Source organism: Ictalurus furcatus, chromosome 10, assembly GCF_023375685.1.
Source record: "Ictalurus furcatus strain D&B chromosome 10, Billie_1.0, whole genome shotgun sequence".
Taxonomy (NCBI): Eukaryota; Metazoa; Chordata; class Actinopteri; order Siluriformes; family Ictaluridae; genus Ictalurus; species Ictalurus furcatus.
In genome coordinates, this window is record NC_071264.1 from 10,029,234 (window position 1) to 10,046,340 (window position 17,107).

Sequence of the window (17,107 nt, forward strand, 5' to 3'; positions counted from 1 at the left end):
TTTAAATCTATAAATTTTTATTCGGATTAATTTGTCTGTCTTTGATCAGATTTACCAACTGTTTGTAATTTCTATTTGTGCTGGTCAATTATGAACCATAAGTAAAATTGAACTTCTAGCAAAAACTTGAGAGAATTGGGTGGGACTGAGTGACCCCTCCCCTAACAGATGTAATCTCACTCCAAACTTTTGATAAAACTCGAAAGCCCTGCTTTTATGTTCTGTTTTTGGTGTCCTGAAGGCTCGTCTTTCACAACCCAAACAAAATTACTCACCGTCCACATTATTAGGAATACCTGCACATTTATCCACTCAGCAAAACATGTGGCAGCAGCACGATGCATATAACCATGGTCAAGAGCTCCAGTTCACATCAAACATCAGGATGGGGATCTCGGTGCTTTTGCCCGTGGAACGGTTGTTGGTGCCAGATGTGCCAGTTTGAGTATTTCAGAAACTGCTTATGTGAAGTTTTCATGCAGGACATTCTCTAGGGTTTACACAGAATAGTGTGCAATACATAAATAAATAAATAAATGAATGAATAAAACGAAGTGCCAGTTCTGCAGCTGGAAACGATTTGTTGATGTGACATCATGTACATAAGTCTGATTCTATTCATACACCAACTGGTTTACAATAACAACAAGCACTCATTTAACAAAGACCTCCTACTTTAATAGAGGTCTCAAACAAGAGGATGTTGAAAGCAGACGCTTCCTAACCCACAGCCACTCAGAGAAGATAAAAACATTTTTCATGGCACTGAAAAATTGAAATTAAGGATTAGTGAGATGTATGTACAGTGCTGTGAAAAAGTATTTGCCCCATTCTGATTTCTTCTGTTTTTGTGTATCTCATATACTAAATTGCTTCAGAAATTAAAACAAAATCTAATATAAAACAAAGGCAATCTGAGTAAACACAAAATACAGTTTTTAAATGATAGTGTTATTTAATGAAGCAAAAAAGTTATCCAATAACAACTGGGCCTGTGTGAAAATGTATTTGCCCCCATAGTTACTAATTCCCCAAATATATAAAACTGCATTTATAATGGATTCAGCTAGACTAAACATACTGATCTCCAGTTATCAGGATGTTTGATTGCAGTTATTTAGTTATGGCTAAAAGTGGCACAACCAGATTTTAAGTTTAAGGAGGCAATCAGTTTTTCATATTGATGATAGGTGTTTTTTTTTGTGCTTCAATAAAAAAAAAAACCCTGTATTGTGTGTTTACTCAAGTTGTCTTTGTTTTATGTTGTATTTCGTTTGAAGATCTAAAACTATTTAGTACGAGATTTACACAAAAACAGAAGAAATCAGTTAAAATACTTTTTCACAGCACTGTAGTCTTACAAATGATGTATGATATACAACTAAAAATTGAGGTAGCAAGCCGCCTGAAATAGATGCTGGGCATATGATAAATCTCAGTAATGGCTATTTCATTAAGAAAAATAAAAAATAATCTCATGAAAGTCACACAGAGTCAGAAGACATATTTTTAATCTAATACAGCAGCTTTAAAAATATAGATGTGTATATATATATATATATATATATATATCCTATTGCTAAAAGCAGACACCTTGAGGTCACTCAATTCATATTTACAGGCACTGAGGCACAAGTACTGAACACAGCATGCAAGCCTACAACCCATACAGCAAAGAAGATGCTTGGGACCAGCTCACTAAAGCAGAGTTATTCAAATATATGAACAATTTTGGTGGAACACATTCATGCACAATAACACACTCGCACAAATTTCTCCACAAAGGCAAAATGGAATACAAATGTGCATGCTGTGCAATTCATAAACGTTTCATCTGCTTTCTTAAGTAGCTGAAAATCCTGCTTTAAGCTTGGCTTAAATTGTGAAACAGTGCTCTGTGTTTTCAGCAGTGATTTGTAAGATACAAATGAAATGCACTGAATGATAGTGAATAGCAAACAGTCATTGCTTGTCTTGTCACTTGTGAGGGTGTTTACGTTGAAAAACGGCATTCGATGATAAGGTTGTGCATGGTTCATCTTTTTCAGAGGAACAGTGGCTGCTCTTGTCCGGTTAAGAGACGATAGGTGGATGTTGGCATTGTCTTCAAATGAATCTATTAAAAGAGCAAACAATTATTACTTCTTGCCAATAAGTTTGGATGTTGTTGGTTTTTTTTCCAAGTCAATGGCAATTTTCAAAGCCCGAAAAGTGTGTACACTCACCTCTCCTACTGCATTTGTGAGGATGTGGATGATTTTCTCATGAGGCGTCGCTACTACACTCTGCCCATTGATTTCAATAATGCGATGGCCAACCCGAATGCCACCCCTCTCAGCGATGCCTCCACGCATTAAACTGCAAATCTAATATAGAATCAATATTTTAAAAAAGGCATCAGTTACATTTTAGTGGTTTATTACACAGCAGTAAATTTTGTCAATAATGCAACATACAATGCCATCCTCTACACTGAACCCCAGCTGGTATTTTGGGTCGGGTCGCTTAATAATGGCCATGGTGACAGGTGGACAGTGGACTATGCTGAGCTTCACCTGGGACTGGTTTTTCAAGTCCTGTTGAGTAAAGGAGACAAATTAACTCTCATACCTCCACCATAATTGTGGACCCAGCATAAACATTACATCAAAAAAAAAAAAAAAGTCATATTACATAAGAGTCCAATCAGTAGGCCAACGTTTTAACCACTAATCTACCATTCCTTTTATTGCTCCCACTTAAGCATTTCTGTATGTAGCTCTTTGCTGTTCTATACAGAGACTCAGCAACAGCCATCTTGCTTTAGTTGAACAAAAGTAAAAAGTAAACCGCTGTGTTCAGAACTCACTCGGATGATGTTGTGGCATGTGGTGATGGGTAGGCCCACCAGGCTGGCCCCATTCACAGACATGATGCGATCCCCGATGCTCAGCTCCCCCGAGCGCTCGGCTGCACCGCCGTGCAGCAGGTTGGCCACCACCACCGTGGGCAGGATGGAGCCCCAACCAGATTCTACTACAGCTAAACCCAGGATCTCCCCAACCTTCTTTATTATGCAAACCTTACCAGCAATGAGGGGAAGAAAACAATATGGTTCAACCACTGAAATTCAGCAATGATATTCAATTAGCAAACATAAGAAAATTGACACCGACAAGAAAGATTGTGTAATGCAGGGGGTGCCCAAGTCTGGTCCTGATGATCTACCACCATTCAGGGACTTAGGCATCTCTAGTGTAATTAAATACGTTTCACATGTAAATAAATAAATAAATAAATAAATAAATAAATAGTGTCATTACAATATAGCCCATTCCCATTTGAGATTCTAGCCATTTTATCTGGTTCTTGGTGAAATGTAGACTATGATGTCAATAATTTTGATTAAATTATTGAACTCTTCTAGATTTTGATGTCTAGAAGAGTTTCATTTTACTCAGCTGTCTTACCTCTCTGATATTTTCAGATTGTGAAAAGTGCACCAAATCTCCATTATAGAGTTCCTGTGTGCCGAGGCAGTACTCCCCTGGTAGGAATTCGCCAGCTTTAATTCCATTTGCTTGCAAAAATTGCTGATATGCCACACCAAATGCTTGGCCAATGGCCTGAGCTATAATCTGTGCCTAAACCAAATAAATACAAGCAGTGACATAATTCAATAATGTTCTTTAAACTAGACAAATGTCTGAGCATCTAAGTGTAGAAAATTAGGATACGGTGTTACTTGTAGATACAGTCCTAACATATGAACTGGGAAAACCCACATCGCCAGAGGAGAACACATGGCAAATCATCCAGCATTTCTTAGGCGGGGACGAAGAGCAAACAGCTGAATCTGCAGTTTTATGATCTGCTGGCTTCCTTCGCACCATCAACACCACAAGACTTCCAATGTCAGCGATATAGGAGATCATCTGCAGAGGATGGTCCATCATAGCCTCCTAAGGACAAATACAAAAAAATAAATGTCTCAAAATATGTCACAGACTGACAATGGGGATAAATCATGATAAAAGAATACACACTGGCCTCGTATTAACTTAAAATAATTTTGTTACAAACCTGGGTATCTGCACTCAACACTTTGATTCTCTGAGTGGAGATAAAAAGGTCCACCTCTGTCATTGGCTGAGATTCTCCTTCAGGTGCCTGTTTCAGACACACAATTGCAATTGAGTTCACATAAAGTGATGTTTCCACAGAACAGTGCCACACAAGTCACAAAAAGCAATGCTAAAGACCCCCATTAAAGGGACAAAACAAAGAAAGTGTGTTCTGCCAGAAGTAGGGTTACTGGGATCCCTGGAGCCAGTCCTGCTGGTCAGCCATGCATAATGCAGTCAGGTTCAGTCTGAAATGACAACATGAAGCCAGAATATAGGCTCACCCCCTGTAAGAATATGAGTAGGGGTCATGTGTCATGCTGGTCAAGCAGCATGTACAGTGCCCTCCACTAATATTGACACCTTTGGTAAATATGAGCAAAGAAGGCTGTGAAAAATGGTCTTTATTGTTTAAACTTTTGATCTTTTGTTCAAAAAGTTCACCAAAAAAAACCCCAAACAAACCCATCTTTGTTAAATATAGGTGTGCAACAATTATTGGCACCCTTTTAGTCAATATTGTGTGCTACCTCCCTTTGCCAAGATAACAGATCTGAGTCTTCTCCTATAATGCCTGATGAGGCTGGAGAATACATGGCAAGGGATCTGAGACCATTCCTCCATACAGAATCTCTCCAGATCCTTCAAATTTCAAGTTCCACGCTGGTGGACTCTCCTCTTCAGTTCACCCCACAGGTTTTCTTCGGGTTTGAAGTCAGGGGACTGGGATGGCCATGGCAGGGCCTTGATTTTGTGGGCAGTAAACCATTTTTGTGTTGATTTTGATGTATGTTTTGGATCAATGTCCTGCTGGAAGATCCAACCATGTCCCATATTAAGCTTTCTGGCAGAGGCAGTCAGGTTTTCACTTAATATCTGTTGAGACCATGATGTCATTTATCCTAACAAAATGTCCAGGTTCTCTGGCAGAAAATCGGCCCCAAAAGCATTAAAGAGCCACCACCATATTTAAATGTTTTGAACACTCAGGGTAAAGAAAGGGGCAGAGTGATCAGCTGATCCTCAATTGATGGTGAGTTGCCACAATGACCCTCACCAGGAAAAAGCGGATGGAAAATGAATCAATGAATGCACTACAAAGGAAAAAAAATGGACATAAAATAGCACAAACACTGAACTTATACCATTTAAATGGCAGATTATATATTTCACCTTGATGCGATCTACAGCTTCTTGTGCCTGAGCCATTCGAGCATTAGTGGAGGGGTTCCTATCCGTCTGCAACTGTGTGGAACCAAGGTATTTCGCTCCAAATATGATCCCATCCAGCAGATCCTCAGGATCACAAGGACCAGGCACTAATAAAAAAAATAATTATATATTATATATATATATATATATATATATATATATATATATATATATATATATATATATACACACACACATACACTACACATTTTTCTACAGTGAATTAAGTCTTATATAATTCATTTATTAAATTCTCGTACCGTCTTTATATGAAGCCTGAGCTTCAGCATCAGCATCCTTTTAAATAAAAAAATTAATTAATAAAAACAAACAAACAAATAAATAAATAAAGAATTAAAAGTTTACACAATGGCTAAATGGAATTGATTTTAGCTTTTGTACAATAAATAAAAGTTTTACCTACCACATCAGCTCCATGAGAGGCCAACTCAGCCGAGAACACACATTTAGACTGCTGCCACTCTTCCGTGAGCTCGTCCTCTGAGTAGCCGGACATCATAAGCTCATCCTGAAAGGGGCTGTGCCAGATAGCCGAGCCATATGAAACAGAAACCATTTCATCTGCCTCACCACGTCTTGTTATATACCTTGTCTGGCAGGCAGGCAGCTGTGAAATGTTGCTCTCAGTAGTCTGTTCTGTATAAATGGGGTGATCTTCCTGAGATTCCTGAAATTCTTGGGGTTCTTGAGGTTCTGGGTCCTCCAGTAGCTGCAGAAGCTCCCTTTGATTGCTCACAGTGAAAAGAAGGCCAGATGCTGTGCTTCCCTCTGAGCATATTTGATGAGCACTAATGTTAGGCACCAAGCATGAAGAGTTCTTAGTCACATGGTCAGCACTGAAGGTTGACTTTTCTGGTTCTGGAGTAGAGTCTTTGGATGGGGGTGTTGGGTGAAAGAGCTGAAGCTGATTAAGCAAATCCTGAATGTGAGCGTGGTCTAGGTCATGTTGTCGAAGATTCTCTGGTGCCGTTTGCCTCACCTTCTGTAAATTCTTCTCCAGTGGTTCAGGAACGTCGGATTCGTTCATTCTCTGCATATTACTTGAGCGATCTTCAAGATTTTGATTTGCCAGATCCTCAACTTCCTGATTTGGGAGTTCTTCGGCTACCTGACTGGTGAGATTCTCAACTTCTGTTGGTGTAAAGCTTGTGTTGCTAGCCCCATAGTCACTTAATTCTTCTAAAGGTGTCTCCATGGAGAAAGATCCAGGTTCTTCGATATCTCTAAGTGAACATGCTTCACTGGAAGAGTCAGACCTCCAGTCCAGAGGAGGGGGCTCTATTGGGTTAAACAAATCCAGGTCCTCCAGTTTAGGTCGGGCCTCAGCCTGTGTGGAGCTCTCCAGAACCTCATATTTAAATGATGTTGATGCAACCTTGTTGTGTGTGATGTCTGCCTGCTTCTCCATGCCAGGTTGGTCAGCACAACTGACGAGAAAGATAAAGGTTTTCCGCTTCTCACGGTTCAGCTAACAAGCCACCCATTTTGCAGAAAAAGGTTCCTTTATCCACGATGCAGGGGAGGAAAAAACGTTAAGATACTGTTATACACAGGTGAAATTAGCTCAAATGCATTCAAGATTATCAGTAAGAACAAACTATTGATCTTACTCACTTCATCTGCTATAAAGATGTGTCCCTGCCTTTGACAACTTTGTTCTTGCTTCAAGAATTGATAGTAACACCTAGAGATGCACAATAATTTGTTCGTGAGCCATGATCACACGCTCAGAAACCTGCAATATGCAAATGAGCATTTTACTCAAAATATAATAACCAGTTTAGTTAGCTTTTTTATAAATGAAGAAATATTGCAATGTGTACCAATATCAGTGCAATATACTATTACTGTTCATACTGTGTGGCCCTAATAATATCCTCCTATAAATGTTATCAATATAAACTTTGATCTTATGGAAATCAAGTGTTATGCATTAACTTTATAATCACATCTGCATAATAACAATAATCAAATATAATATATATATATATATATATATATATATATATATATATATATATATATATATATATACACACACATACACACACACAGTTGTGCCCAAAAGTTTGCATACCCCTTTTAGAATCTGCTAAATCTTAATACTGTTAAGAAAATAAGAGGATCATAAAAATCCCATGTTGTTTTTTATTTCAGTACTGTCCTGAATAAACTATTTCATATAACAGATGTTTACATGTAGTCCACAAGACAATACCTGAATTTATTAAAAAAAAATTACCCTGTTCAAAAGTTTACACACACTTGATTCTTAATACTGTGTTGTTACCTGGATGATCAGCGACTGTGTTTATGTTTTGTGAGAGTTGTTCACAAACAAGTCCCTTGTTTGTCCTGAGCAGTTAAACTGCCCACTGTTCTTCAGAAAAATCCCCCAGGTCCTACACATTCTTTGATTTTCCAGAATATTCTGCATATTTGTGACTTTTCACACTGAGGACAACTGAGGGACTCGTACACAACTATTACAATAGGTGCAAACATTCACCGATTCTCAAGAAGGTAACATGATACATTAAGAGCCGGGGGGATATAAACTTTTGAACAGGATGATCTAAAATTATTATTTTGATTAAAGATTTTGTTTTTTCATTTAGTACTGCCCTTCAGATTTTAAATAAGATAGTTACATGTCTCCCAGAAGACAAAATTTTATATATATATATATATACACACACACACACACACACACACACACACACACTCTCTCTCTCTCTCTCGTGTGGGCCAAAGTGCAGAGCTCTGTCTTCCCCAAATTCAATGCCTATTTACATTTTCACAAGAAACCCCCGCAATATTAACTCAGTTAAGAATAGTAAACAAAACATATCCGCCTACAGTCAGTCTGTGTGTGTACACCGACTTTTTTTTTTTGTCCAAATCCCATAACTTTAAGGAACAATCTCAGCTGATCATACAAAACTCACCTTGTTTACCGAGTGAGCTGGAACTTTTAACCGGTACAACAAAGTTGACGTGGGTCATCTTAAAATCCGTTTTTATCCGTCTGCGCCCAATTCTTTAATCATGAAGTAAAACCCAGTAACCCCAGCGCCAGCATAACAGCGGGATTACAAGTGACGACATTTAAATAACCCAACAATACTCTCAACACAGTCCAACTCCATTTCCAAACCGTCTCGTCTTAAACGAATCCTCACTGCGCATGCGCGATCCCTGAAGTCCTGACTAATCAATCCCTGCACCACTGAGGGGGGAAAAAACTAAACTTAAAAATGTTTTTATTTTTGCCCTTTTTCGGTAGTCACGCGTTTCCTCAAATCCCTTCTGTATTTATCTTCTCATTGAGATGTTATTTCGGTATTAATTTTCACTTAAATGTTCTGTATTTATATATTAATCCCTAAATGTATTTTTTAAATTGACTTATTTACTTTTTTTGTTGTTGTTGTATTTGTTCAGTTTTCTGTACAGTTAAGGTCACATTCAGCTATAGCAAGACAGCGAAGCCAATCTGAATAAATAAATATGAAAAGCAATCTAATTGAGCAATCAGTGATAAACAAACAAACAAATAAATAAATATCGAAATAAATACACAATTATTTGTGAAAGGAAATTAATAAAGCCATAAGAAAATACAGAAGTACTCAATTATTTCAATTTTATTTACATATAAATAGATTTTTTTGTTTTGTTTTGTTTGTTTTTAATTGTAGCTGATCAATTTGTTCAGTGTACATCCTTTACCTAAAGGGCTATATTTCCTTTACTGTACAATCTGTCTCTTAATTATATAATTACATAATTATATACTGTATACATTATGTAAGAACAGGTCATGTACCTGTTATAGTGTTATGTGAAATCATTGTGAAGCGTTCATCTCCATGTAAACCCTAACAAGAATCTGAATGGAAATATGTAGCTTCTATGAAAAAAATAAAAATAAAAAAAGACATTCATTCAGGTCCCAACAGTTCATCATGTCAGACACTGGCACTTTAATCGCTGGAACTCATGTGCAGCATGCCAAGCAGGGAGGAGGCGGTCCCCATTAGTCCCACCAGCCAATCAGGGAAGCGACCGGCCCAAAGAAATCCAGGTGGCATCCAATGAATAGCGTTGCTCAGATCTGCCAGGCTGCTAAGAATATTAAGAAACTCTCCCCAAATCTGCTTTTGAATCTCAGCAGTGGTGGTAGCAGTTTTTTCCCTAATTAAAAAAAAAAAAAAACAAATAAATAAAAAGGACAATCGAACAATTGGATCAGTCTCAAGTGCAGTCATTATTCACAACGCAGTTCATGCTGTAAACTGTAAAACAACTTAAATGTGTTTATATGAAAAATAAAGATGAAAACTCACCTGCTATCCCCTTGTCCTGCTTCTCTGCATTTCTGCACCTTCTTCCTTAATTTCCGGATTATTCTGAGCGATCTAAAACCAAGTCAAAGTGCTGTTCATTTCTAACAATGATGCAAGTGCAAGCATCAGCATAAATTCCAATAAGATAAAGTATAATGGATGACGTTTGCACACACTTAGGCCAAAACGAAAATACTAGAAGGCAAAACAATGACTTAATACTCAAAAGTTGTTTTGTGTGAGTTTTATAAAAGTTCCTATCATAAGTTATGATTTTTATAATAATAAAAAAATGATATCACTTTGAATATTTGCATCTTCCTTTCTGAATTTGGGATAAGTTAAGGGAGGGCAAAATGACAAAAATACCAGATCGCAATACTTCACATTTGTATGATACATGATACACAGCTGTGTTAACAAACTGCCAGCGAAACCGGCATTTGCATTAAAAAAAAGAAAGACAAATTATATTTTTATTTAACGTCTATAAAAAAAAATTAACTATTTAACAGTGTAAAGAAATTTTAAAGATTCAGTACAAAATTGTAGCATCTAGTCAACTGCTTCAGAAAAGTGTATCTCAGAAACGTTTACTAGTACATAGTTTATAAAAAAATATTGATATTTATATTATCATATTGCCCACCCCAAGTATAATTATTCTTTAATAATTTGTATGCACACCCTTTGCCTTTACCACTGCCTCCAACCTGCATACAGTTTCCATCCATCCATCCATTTTCTGTACCGCTTTTCTTGCACAGGGTCACGGGAATCTTAGGGAACCTCCCACGGAACTCAGGGGCACAAGGCCCTGATCACAATACCAATCAGCCTACAACACATGTCTTTGGACTTGGGGAGGAAACTGGAGTAACCAGAGGAAACCCCCGAAGCACAGGGAGAACATGCAAGCTCCGTGGACACAGGGTGGAGCCGGGAATCAAACCCCCAACCCGGAGGTGCGAGGCAAACGTTTGTGCTTTTGAATACTTTAAGTAGTAAAATTCTCCCCCATTCTTCCTTCCATTTTTTCACATTGTTTTACTGTTCATTTTGTCTTAGGTGTTGGATTTTTGTCCTGCTTTTGACTTTCTTAAATTCTTCGTTTGTGTACAAAAAAATTGTAAGTACATTGTCCTTTTGTCACCGTGGACCAATGAGGGATGCAAATGTTTGAACTTAGTTGTAAAAGTTTCATGCAGAGTGGCTTTTACAGTTATGTTAAATATTATTGATGATATGATAAATATCGCTGCTATGTACAGTGTAATATATGCAATTAAAAGATGTGTTCAATGAGTGTTATATTTTATACATACATTATGAGTATCAGTGATATCTACAAATATCAAAAAGAAGCACAAGCAACTGTTTGAGCCAGAACTCCTCCTGTTTTACCTGAGAGTGCCCAGAAGTAAAGACACACCCCACAGAATGGTGCTCAGTGTCCACCATTTGTCAGACTTGACTTTAATGAGCTGTGCATCAGCTGCCCAGGCTACATGTTCACACGGATAATACAGCTGATCTGCAACGTTAATCAGCACCGACATGCACCGCTGCACCTTGTCCTCCTCCTGTAAATGGCACGTAAAATAATATTCAAACACGTTCTCCATTCTTTCAGTATGCTACAGCTACATTGTAGACCGTATCACCCGCAAAGCCCTGGTAAGTGAACAGGAACTTTACCGTGGATCCTAGACCGTAGCTCCGTGAGTAAGCAGCCATAGAAAGGTCATCGAACAAGCGCAGCACTGTCCGGCAGTGACTGAGCTGAGCTGAGAAGAGCAGGAGACTCTTGCCGAGCTGTGAGGAGTTGGCTGTTTTTCTTGAAATGATGCCACCAACCAGCTGTGATCCATAGCAAAGTGTCCTTATCTAAAGCCATGGTGAGAAATAGTGACAAAGATGTTAGTGGAAAACATGTTGTCATCTGGAGTTTTAACACTGTGGTCCAACTCTTTAGGTTTCAATGACCAACATGACTACAGTCAGTGATTACAGTTAAGCCACAAAATGGTCAAAATGAAGAAAAACAGTAGTGTGATCAGAAAGCTCTGCTGGTTAGTGTTCTACTCTTCACCAAACATGACATCAAACATGCCTTAACTGATAATGATAATGAGTCTTTATTGGTCACATATACATATGCACAGTGAAAAAATGTTTTCTTCGCATACCCCGGCATGTCAGGAAGCTGGGGTCGAAGTGCAGGGTCAGCCATGATACAGTGCCCCTGGAGCAGAGAGGGTTAAGGGCCTTGCTCAAGAGCCCAACAGTGCAGCTTGGCAGTGCTAGGGCTTGAACCCCCAACCTTCCGATCAGTAACCCAGAGCCTTAACCACCAAACCACCACTGCCCCTGCCCACTGATCAACTACCTTTGTGTGAGGGAAAACAGTGTCAATTAAATTTCTGAGCAAACCATTTTTTAAATACTTCCTTGTCATATAATATGTGCAACTGTGTGATGCATAGATTCATGCCCCCTTCGATTCATGTGCATAGAACATAAGTACAGCTAAAAGATCTCATTTACCATCAAACATCACTGCAAAAGACTGTCCAAAACAATTTCATGCAATTGAAATTTCAATTCAAGTATGTCTCCACCCAATTGCATAGCAGATTTTGAAAAATGTTGCCGCAAAATCAAGCAATTTTTGTCCGCAACAATCGCAAAAAAACTGTGTGAAATCCTGTATGGACTGGCATGTGCATGGCTGTAGTGGTGATGCTCATGGCCTTCTCCAATTTTGTATAGTTTCTAAGATATTAGCACTGCATCAATTAACAACACAAGTGTATTTAGATAGGGTGACGTGGCCAGTGAAGAATGTTACACTTTTCCTGGAAAAAAAGACTTACTGGTTTCCAGGCCACCGAGATTTGTGTTTAGAAAGAATGAAACCATTGCTGAACGATTTTCCAGATAATAAATTGTCTCTCGGTGAAAACTTGGGTGTTCTCCAAACGGGACAGTTTTTTTTTCTCAGTGATTCGCTGAAGAATGCTCATGCCCTGAGCTCAGGACATGCCGAGAACATAATGCTTTTCAGGCTGTGGATGTGTAATGCGATACAATACAGATGATACACATGAACATTCATTTATTCATTTACAGCAACTGCAACATCCTGGTCAGGTTCGCGTTGGATACACAGCCAGGAACACTATACACAACGTGGGAAAACAGCTTGGGTGGGACATCAGTTTATTGCAAAGCTTCATCACATCTAAGGGCAATTTAGAGCAGCCACTCCACCTACTAGCATGTTTTATGGAATGGGAGGAAATTGAAGAACCGAGAGGAAATCCACAAGGACGGGGGAGACAATAACCCGAGCTCAGTTTCAAACCCTGAAGCTGTGAGAAGCAACGTTAACCACTGCACCTCCGTGCCACCCTACATGAGAACAGAGGACACAAATTTTATTGCATGTCAGCATCACACCTGTGACTTTCCCAGAAATACAGTTATTAATAACATATCGGTTTTGGATATTGACTGATACTCAGATGTTTAACACGGTATAGAAAATGAGACCAGTGCACCCCCTGGACTACTCGCAGCAATGGAGATTTATTTAACCTTTAATTCAGTGGTTTTCAATTAGGGGGGCGCAGAGAGATTGGAAGGGGGAAGCAAATTGTTTTCAAGAAAAAAAAAACACAGACAGGGCATCATTTGGGTACTCGGTTTGCTTTTCAAATAGAATGTGCATAAATGAAAAACCCCACGTTCCCTCTCCCTCTGTATTTTCTTTTTGCTGGGGAGAGGCGGAGCTTAGCCTGCCTTTTATCTAGCTGTCAGTGCAGACCAGTGTTGCCAACTTAGCGACTATTTTTTTTTTTCCAAAAAAAGTGCCTAGCGACAAATCTAGTGACTTTTTGGACAAACCGTAGCGACTTTCCAAATGTCGGCAGTACTGTCCTGCAAGCGTGAGGGCTTGCTTTCCCGCTGTACTCACACCTCTCTCTGCGTCTGCTCTGTTCAGTGACTGTCTGAGAGCCGATTTAACAATGTCATGGATAACGAGACACACCCTTCATCTCAATTTACATCATTCTTATGCGAATGTTTTTAAAATGCAAGACGAATGGAAAGCAACATGTTTTCCATGTAAAATAGTCCATGTTATTACAGCCTAGTTCTCTTGTTCAAAGTACTTATAGTGTTCAGAAACATTTTTGATCATTCATGTTCCACACCTGTCCGTTATATCGTTTTATAAAAGTCATAAGTTATTTTTAAAAAATAATAAAATAATAAAATTTATGAAAAGTAATTTAAAAAGTACAAAAGCACAAAAGCAAAAAAATCGATCAACCTATCTATCTAAACAGATTATAGATTAGGTAATATATAGATAGATTTTATATAGAATAGATAATCATTACACCTGGTCTCCTCCAATATGGGGGGGGGGGGGCATGCCACATGATAGGGGAGGCTTGGGGGGGCTTTAGTTACAAAAAGTTGAAAACCTCTGCTTGAATTAATTAATGATTAATCTGATTACAGGATCACAATGTTCTGCCTTCACTGTACATTCCACCTTCACTGTACATTCACTATAACTATAACATACACCTATTATTATCATTATTATTGCACGTGCGTCGCATAGAAAGGATTTATTTCAAAGTGCACAGTAGACACTCACCACTTTGTCTCTTCCTCTGTACGACTCCAGCAAATTCACCACTGACTCAAATGAATTCTCCATGATTATAACCAAGTTATATGGTCATACAGCAACAAAAACCACCAGACTGCTCCTGTGACAGCTAGCTAACTATCACTACCTCATTATTGTCGCTGTGGAAAATATATACTGTACAGAGAAATGTTCAAAAAGGACACTTTCCCGTGTGCTTTAGTTCTTCACCGAAAATCAAACTGAACCTTTACACCAATGTGGTTAAGAGTCGGTACACAGCATATAGTGAATAGTGAACTTTGAACAGGAAATTGTTTCCTCAGACCAGAACAATAGATTACCTATCAGAGAGCAAACAGCGCCTCCAGTGAGAAAGGACAAAGAAACAGAGATTCAAATTATTATTCTCTCTAACCCAAACAGCCTGGAATAAAAAGATAACCAAACAATGTTTTCAGTCATTTTGGGAGATGGCTGAGCTGCAAAGTCATTTTTATATGGGTCATTCCATCTCAAATGGTCCAATAACTGTAAAGTTGTTGCTTGACCATTCTCTTCTCTCTTTTTTTTTTTGAGTGATTGCCTCTATGTATTGGCATTGCAAAAATCACAATTTTTTAATTTATTATTTTACTTGGTTTAACTACAGTGGGCATATTTTGCACATTCTTGTTCCTTAGACTTAGAACCAAAGTCCAAATGTACTGCTCAGGTTTGCTCACGTTTCCACTTTTAGGGTCAGTTTATAATGGAAAGGGTTCGAGTCCCAGTCTTCATTATTTTAGGGGGTACCATGGTAAGTATAGTGTGCATGCAGAACATTTCAAGTTTGAGACTTCTCTTATGTTTTTTTATAGGGTGAGAAAGTGCAATTAAAAAAAAATCCCTCAGATTTGGGTTGAATATCTCTGCTAGGGGACTAGCTATAAACCTGAAATTTTCAGAAAAATAAGTCCTTTTCTAGTGTAAAAATTGTTACTTTGGGATTGGAGGTAAACTATGCAGGACAAGAGCCAGATTTGAAAAACCAGCCTGAGCTAATATGTTGGTGCAGGTGTACAGTTGGTATGCATGAATAGATTTGATCCAAATATGGAAATAAAGTGTTCAGTTGGGTGTTTTACAAATGAACAGTGTAATAAAAAGAGCTGTGGTGTTGTTTCTCCTGTGATAAAAGCAATAAGTAACTTCAGCAGAATGCTATATAGAGGACTTATTTGTGTGAAAATTTCAGACTCATATCTGGTCCCCCACCAGAGATATTCAACCCGAATGTGAGAGGAATTTTAAACATTTGCACTTTCTTGCCCCTGTTTGAAAAAAAGAAAAGAAAAGAGAAGTCTTGCATGCACACTATACTTACCTAGGTACCCCCTAAAAATAAGACTCGAAGACTTCTCATTATAAATTGACCCTAAAAATGGAACTGTGAGCAATCTTGAGCATTACATTTGGACTTTCTAAGTCTGGTGTTCGTTCTGGAGTTCTAAGTCTAAGGAACAAGAATCTGCAAAATGTTTATATATGTTCATGTACCTTGTAATTTGCTCTAGAGATCATTTTTTGTTCCAATGAGCTAGGACCATCCTGAGCAGAGATACTGAGGTTTCCATAACCAGCTGTATAACCAAAATTTGTTGTGTCCCATGACACAAAGATACCCATTGTAGTTAAACCAAGTTAAAAATAAAACTGGTGATTTTGCAATGTCAATACATAGAGGTAATCACCTCCACTGGACCAATTGAGATCTAATAACCCATATTATTTATGTAAGACTTAAATGTATGTAACAATATGAAAATTAATATAACCTTGTTTATTGTCAAGAATTTAACGCATCAAATTTACATTCACACAGACATACAAATTGTAAGAAAAATGGAAGAGGTTGTCAAAGAACTCAAAGAAGAATAACTTTATTACAACGTGGCAGTGACAAAGTACATGAAGCACTTCGGGTTCGTCAGAATCAAAGTGAACCCCGAATGATATCAACACAGATATTTTATACTGTGTTTCAAACCAGGTTTTCTGTATGTAATGTAAATGAAGTTTCTTTCTAAATGTAAATTAAAGATAGCATTTGATGTGACCACTTTCCGTTCTCACAGTACGGATGTTATTACAGGTGTGACCCCAAATGGTGAAGTGATAGGATTATCAAGACAGATGTTTTTCTGAATGCTAATTACGGTCACATAGCCCTTTGTTCAGAGATGGTTCTTGATGTCCCACTGCCGCTCCCATGCTATAACTGTGTGAATGTCACTTTAGGTGGTATTATACACATATTGCTGAGACTGAGATAAATTGTCCCTTTGATAATTCTGCCTTTTTGGGGAACAACCTTATCCTAACACAGTTCGGGGTGGAATCTGCTGAGAGGCAGTCTGTAATTTCTTACAAAATCAAATCAATGACGCAAATAAAAGAGTATTTTGACTGATTCCCATCCTCAATAAAGCACAATGCTATTTGTGCATGATGTCCTTTAATGTCTGGCTAGGTGCATTATCGTGAGATGAACCTTCATTACACTTCGTGACTCAAGATGTAAATATCAGGAAGTGAATGCTGGGAAACCGCCGGGGCGGTTTCCCAGCATTCATTTCCTGATATTTACATCTAGACGTGTTAACTTAGGACATGGCACCTTTTATTTTAGCCCACCCCTTTTTCAAGTGAGCAAAAATACTGGAATATGTGACAGATATTTCTTGCTACCCAGGTGTGCCCTGTTAAATTGA

At 38.2% G+C, this 17,107-nt stretch overlaps 2 protein-coding genes across 5 annotated transcripts; both read right to left on the reverse strand.

Annotated features, from left to right (window-relative positions):
• Nucleotides 1-1,493: 1,493 nt before the first annotated feature.
• On the reverse strand, nucleotides 1,494-8,541 carry si:ch73-40i7.5 (amyloid-beta A4 precursor protein-binding family A member 3). 3 transcript variants are annotated; one of them, XM_053634128.1, is made up of 12 exons: nucleotides 8,285-8,541; nucleotides 6,951-7,020; nucleotides 5,740-6,837; nucleotides 5,576-5,612; nucleotides 5,277-5,422; nucleotides 4,063-4,149; nucleotides 3,765-3,941; nucleotides 3,450-3,623; nucleotides 2,849-3,061; nucleotides 2,457-2,576; nucleotides 2,226-2,366; nucleotides 1,494-2,116 (listed from the first exon to the last, which is right to left on the reverse strand). In XM_053634128.1, exons 3-12 carry the CDS (start codon nucleotides 6,742-6,744, stop codon nucleotides 2,045-2,047), a joined length of 2,172 nt encoding a protein of 723 aa, XP_053490103.1. In that variant the 5' UTR covers nucleotides 6,745-6,837; nucleotides 6,951-7,020; nucleotides 8,285-8,541; the 3' UTR covers nucleotides 1,494-2,044. The 3 variants fall into 3 exon arrangements, with proteins under 3 accessions (XP_053490103.1, XP_053490102.1, XP_053490104.1); XM_053634127.1 differs by having other exon boundaries at nucleotides 6,951-7,071; XM_053634129.1 differs by lacking the exon at nucleotides 6,951-7,020.
• A 75-nt stretch (nucleotides 8,542-8,616) lies between these two features.
• On the reverse strand, nucleotides 8,617-14,670 carry pex11g (peroxisomal biogenesis factor 11 gamma). 2 transcript variants are annotated; one of them, XM_053634145.1, is made up of 5 exons: nucleotides 14,361-14,670; nucleotides 11,384-11,572; nucleotides 11,090-11,268; nucleotides 9,686-9,757; nucleotides 8,617-9,533 (listed from the first exon to the last, which is right to left on the reverse strand). In XM_053634145.1, the coding sequence occupies exons 1-5, from the start codon at nucleotides 14,421-14,423 to the stop codon at nucleotides 9,323-9,325; spliced, it is 714 nt and encodes a 237-aa protein (XP_053490120.1). In that variant the 5' UTR covers nucleotides 14,424-14,670; the 3' UTR covers nucleotides 8,617-9,322. The 2 variants fall into 2 exon arrangements, with proteins under 2 accessions (XP_053490120.1, XP_053490122.1); XM_053634147.1 differs by lacking the exon at nucleotides 14,361-14,670 and adding an exon at nucleotides 12,963-13,573.
• Between the last annotated feature and the right edge of the window lie 2,437 nt (nucleotides 14,671-17,107).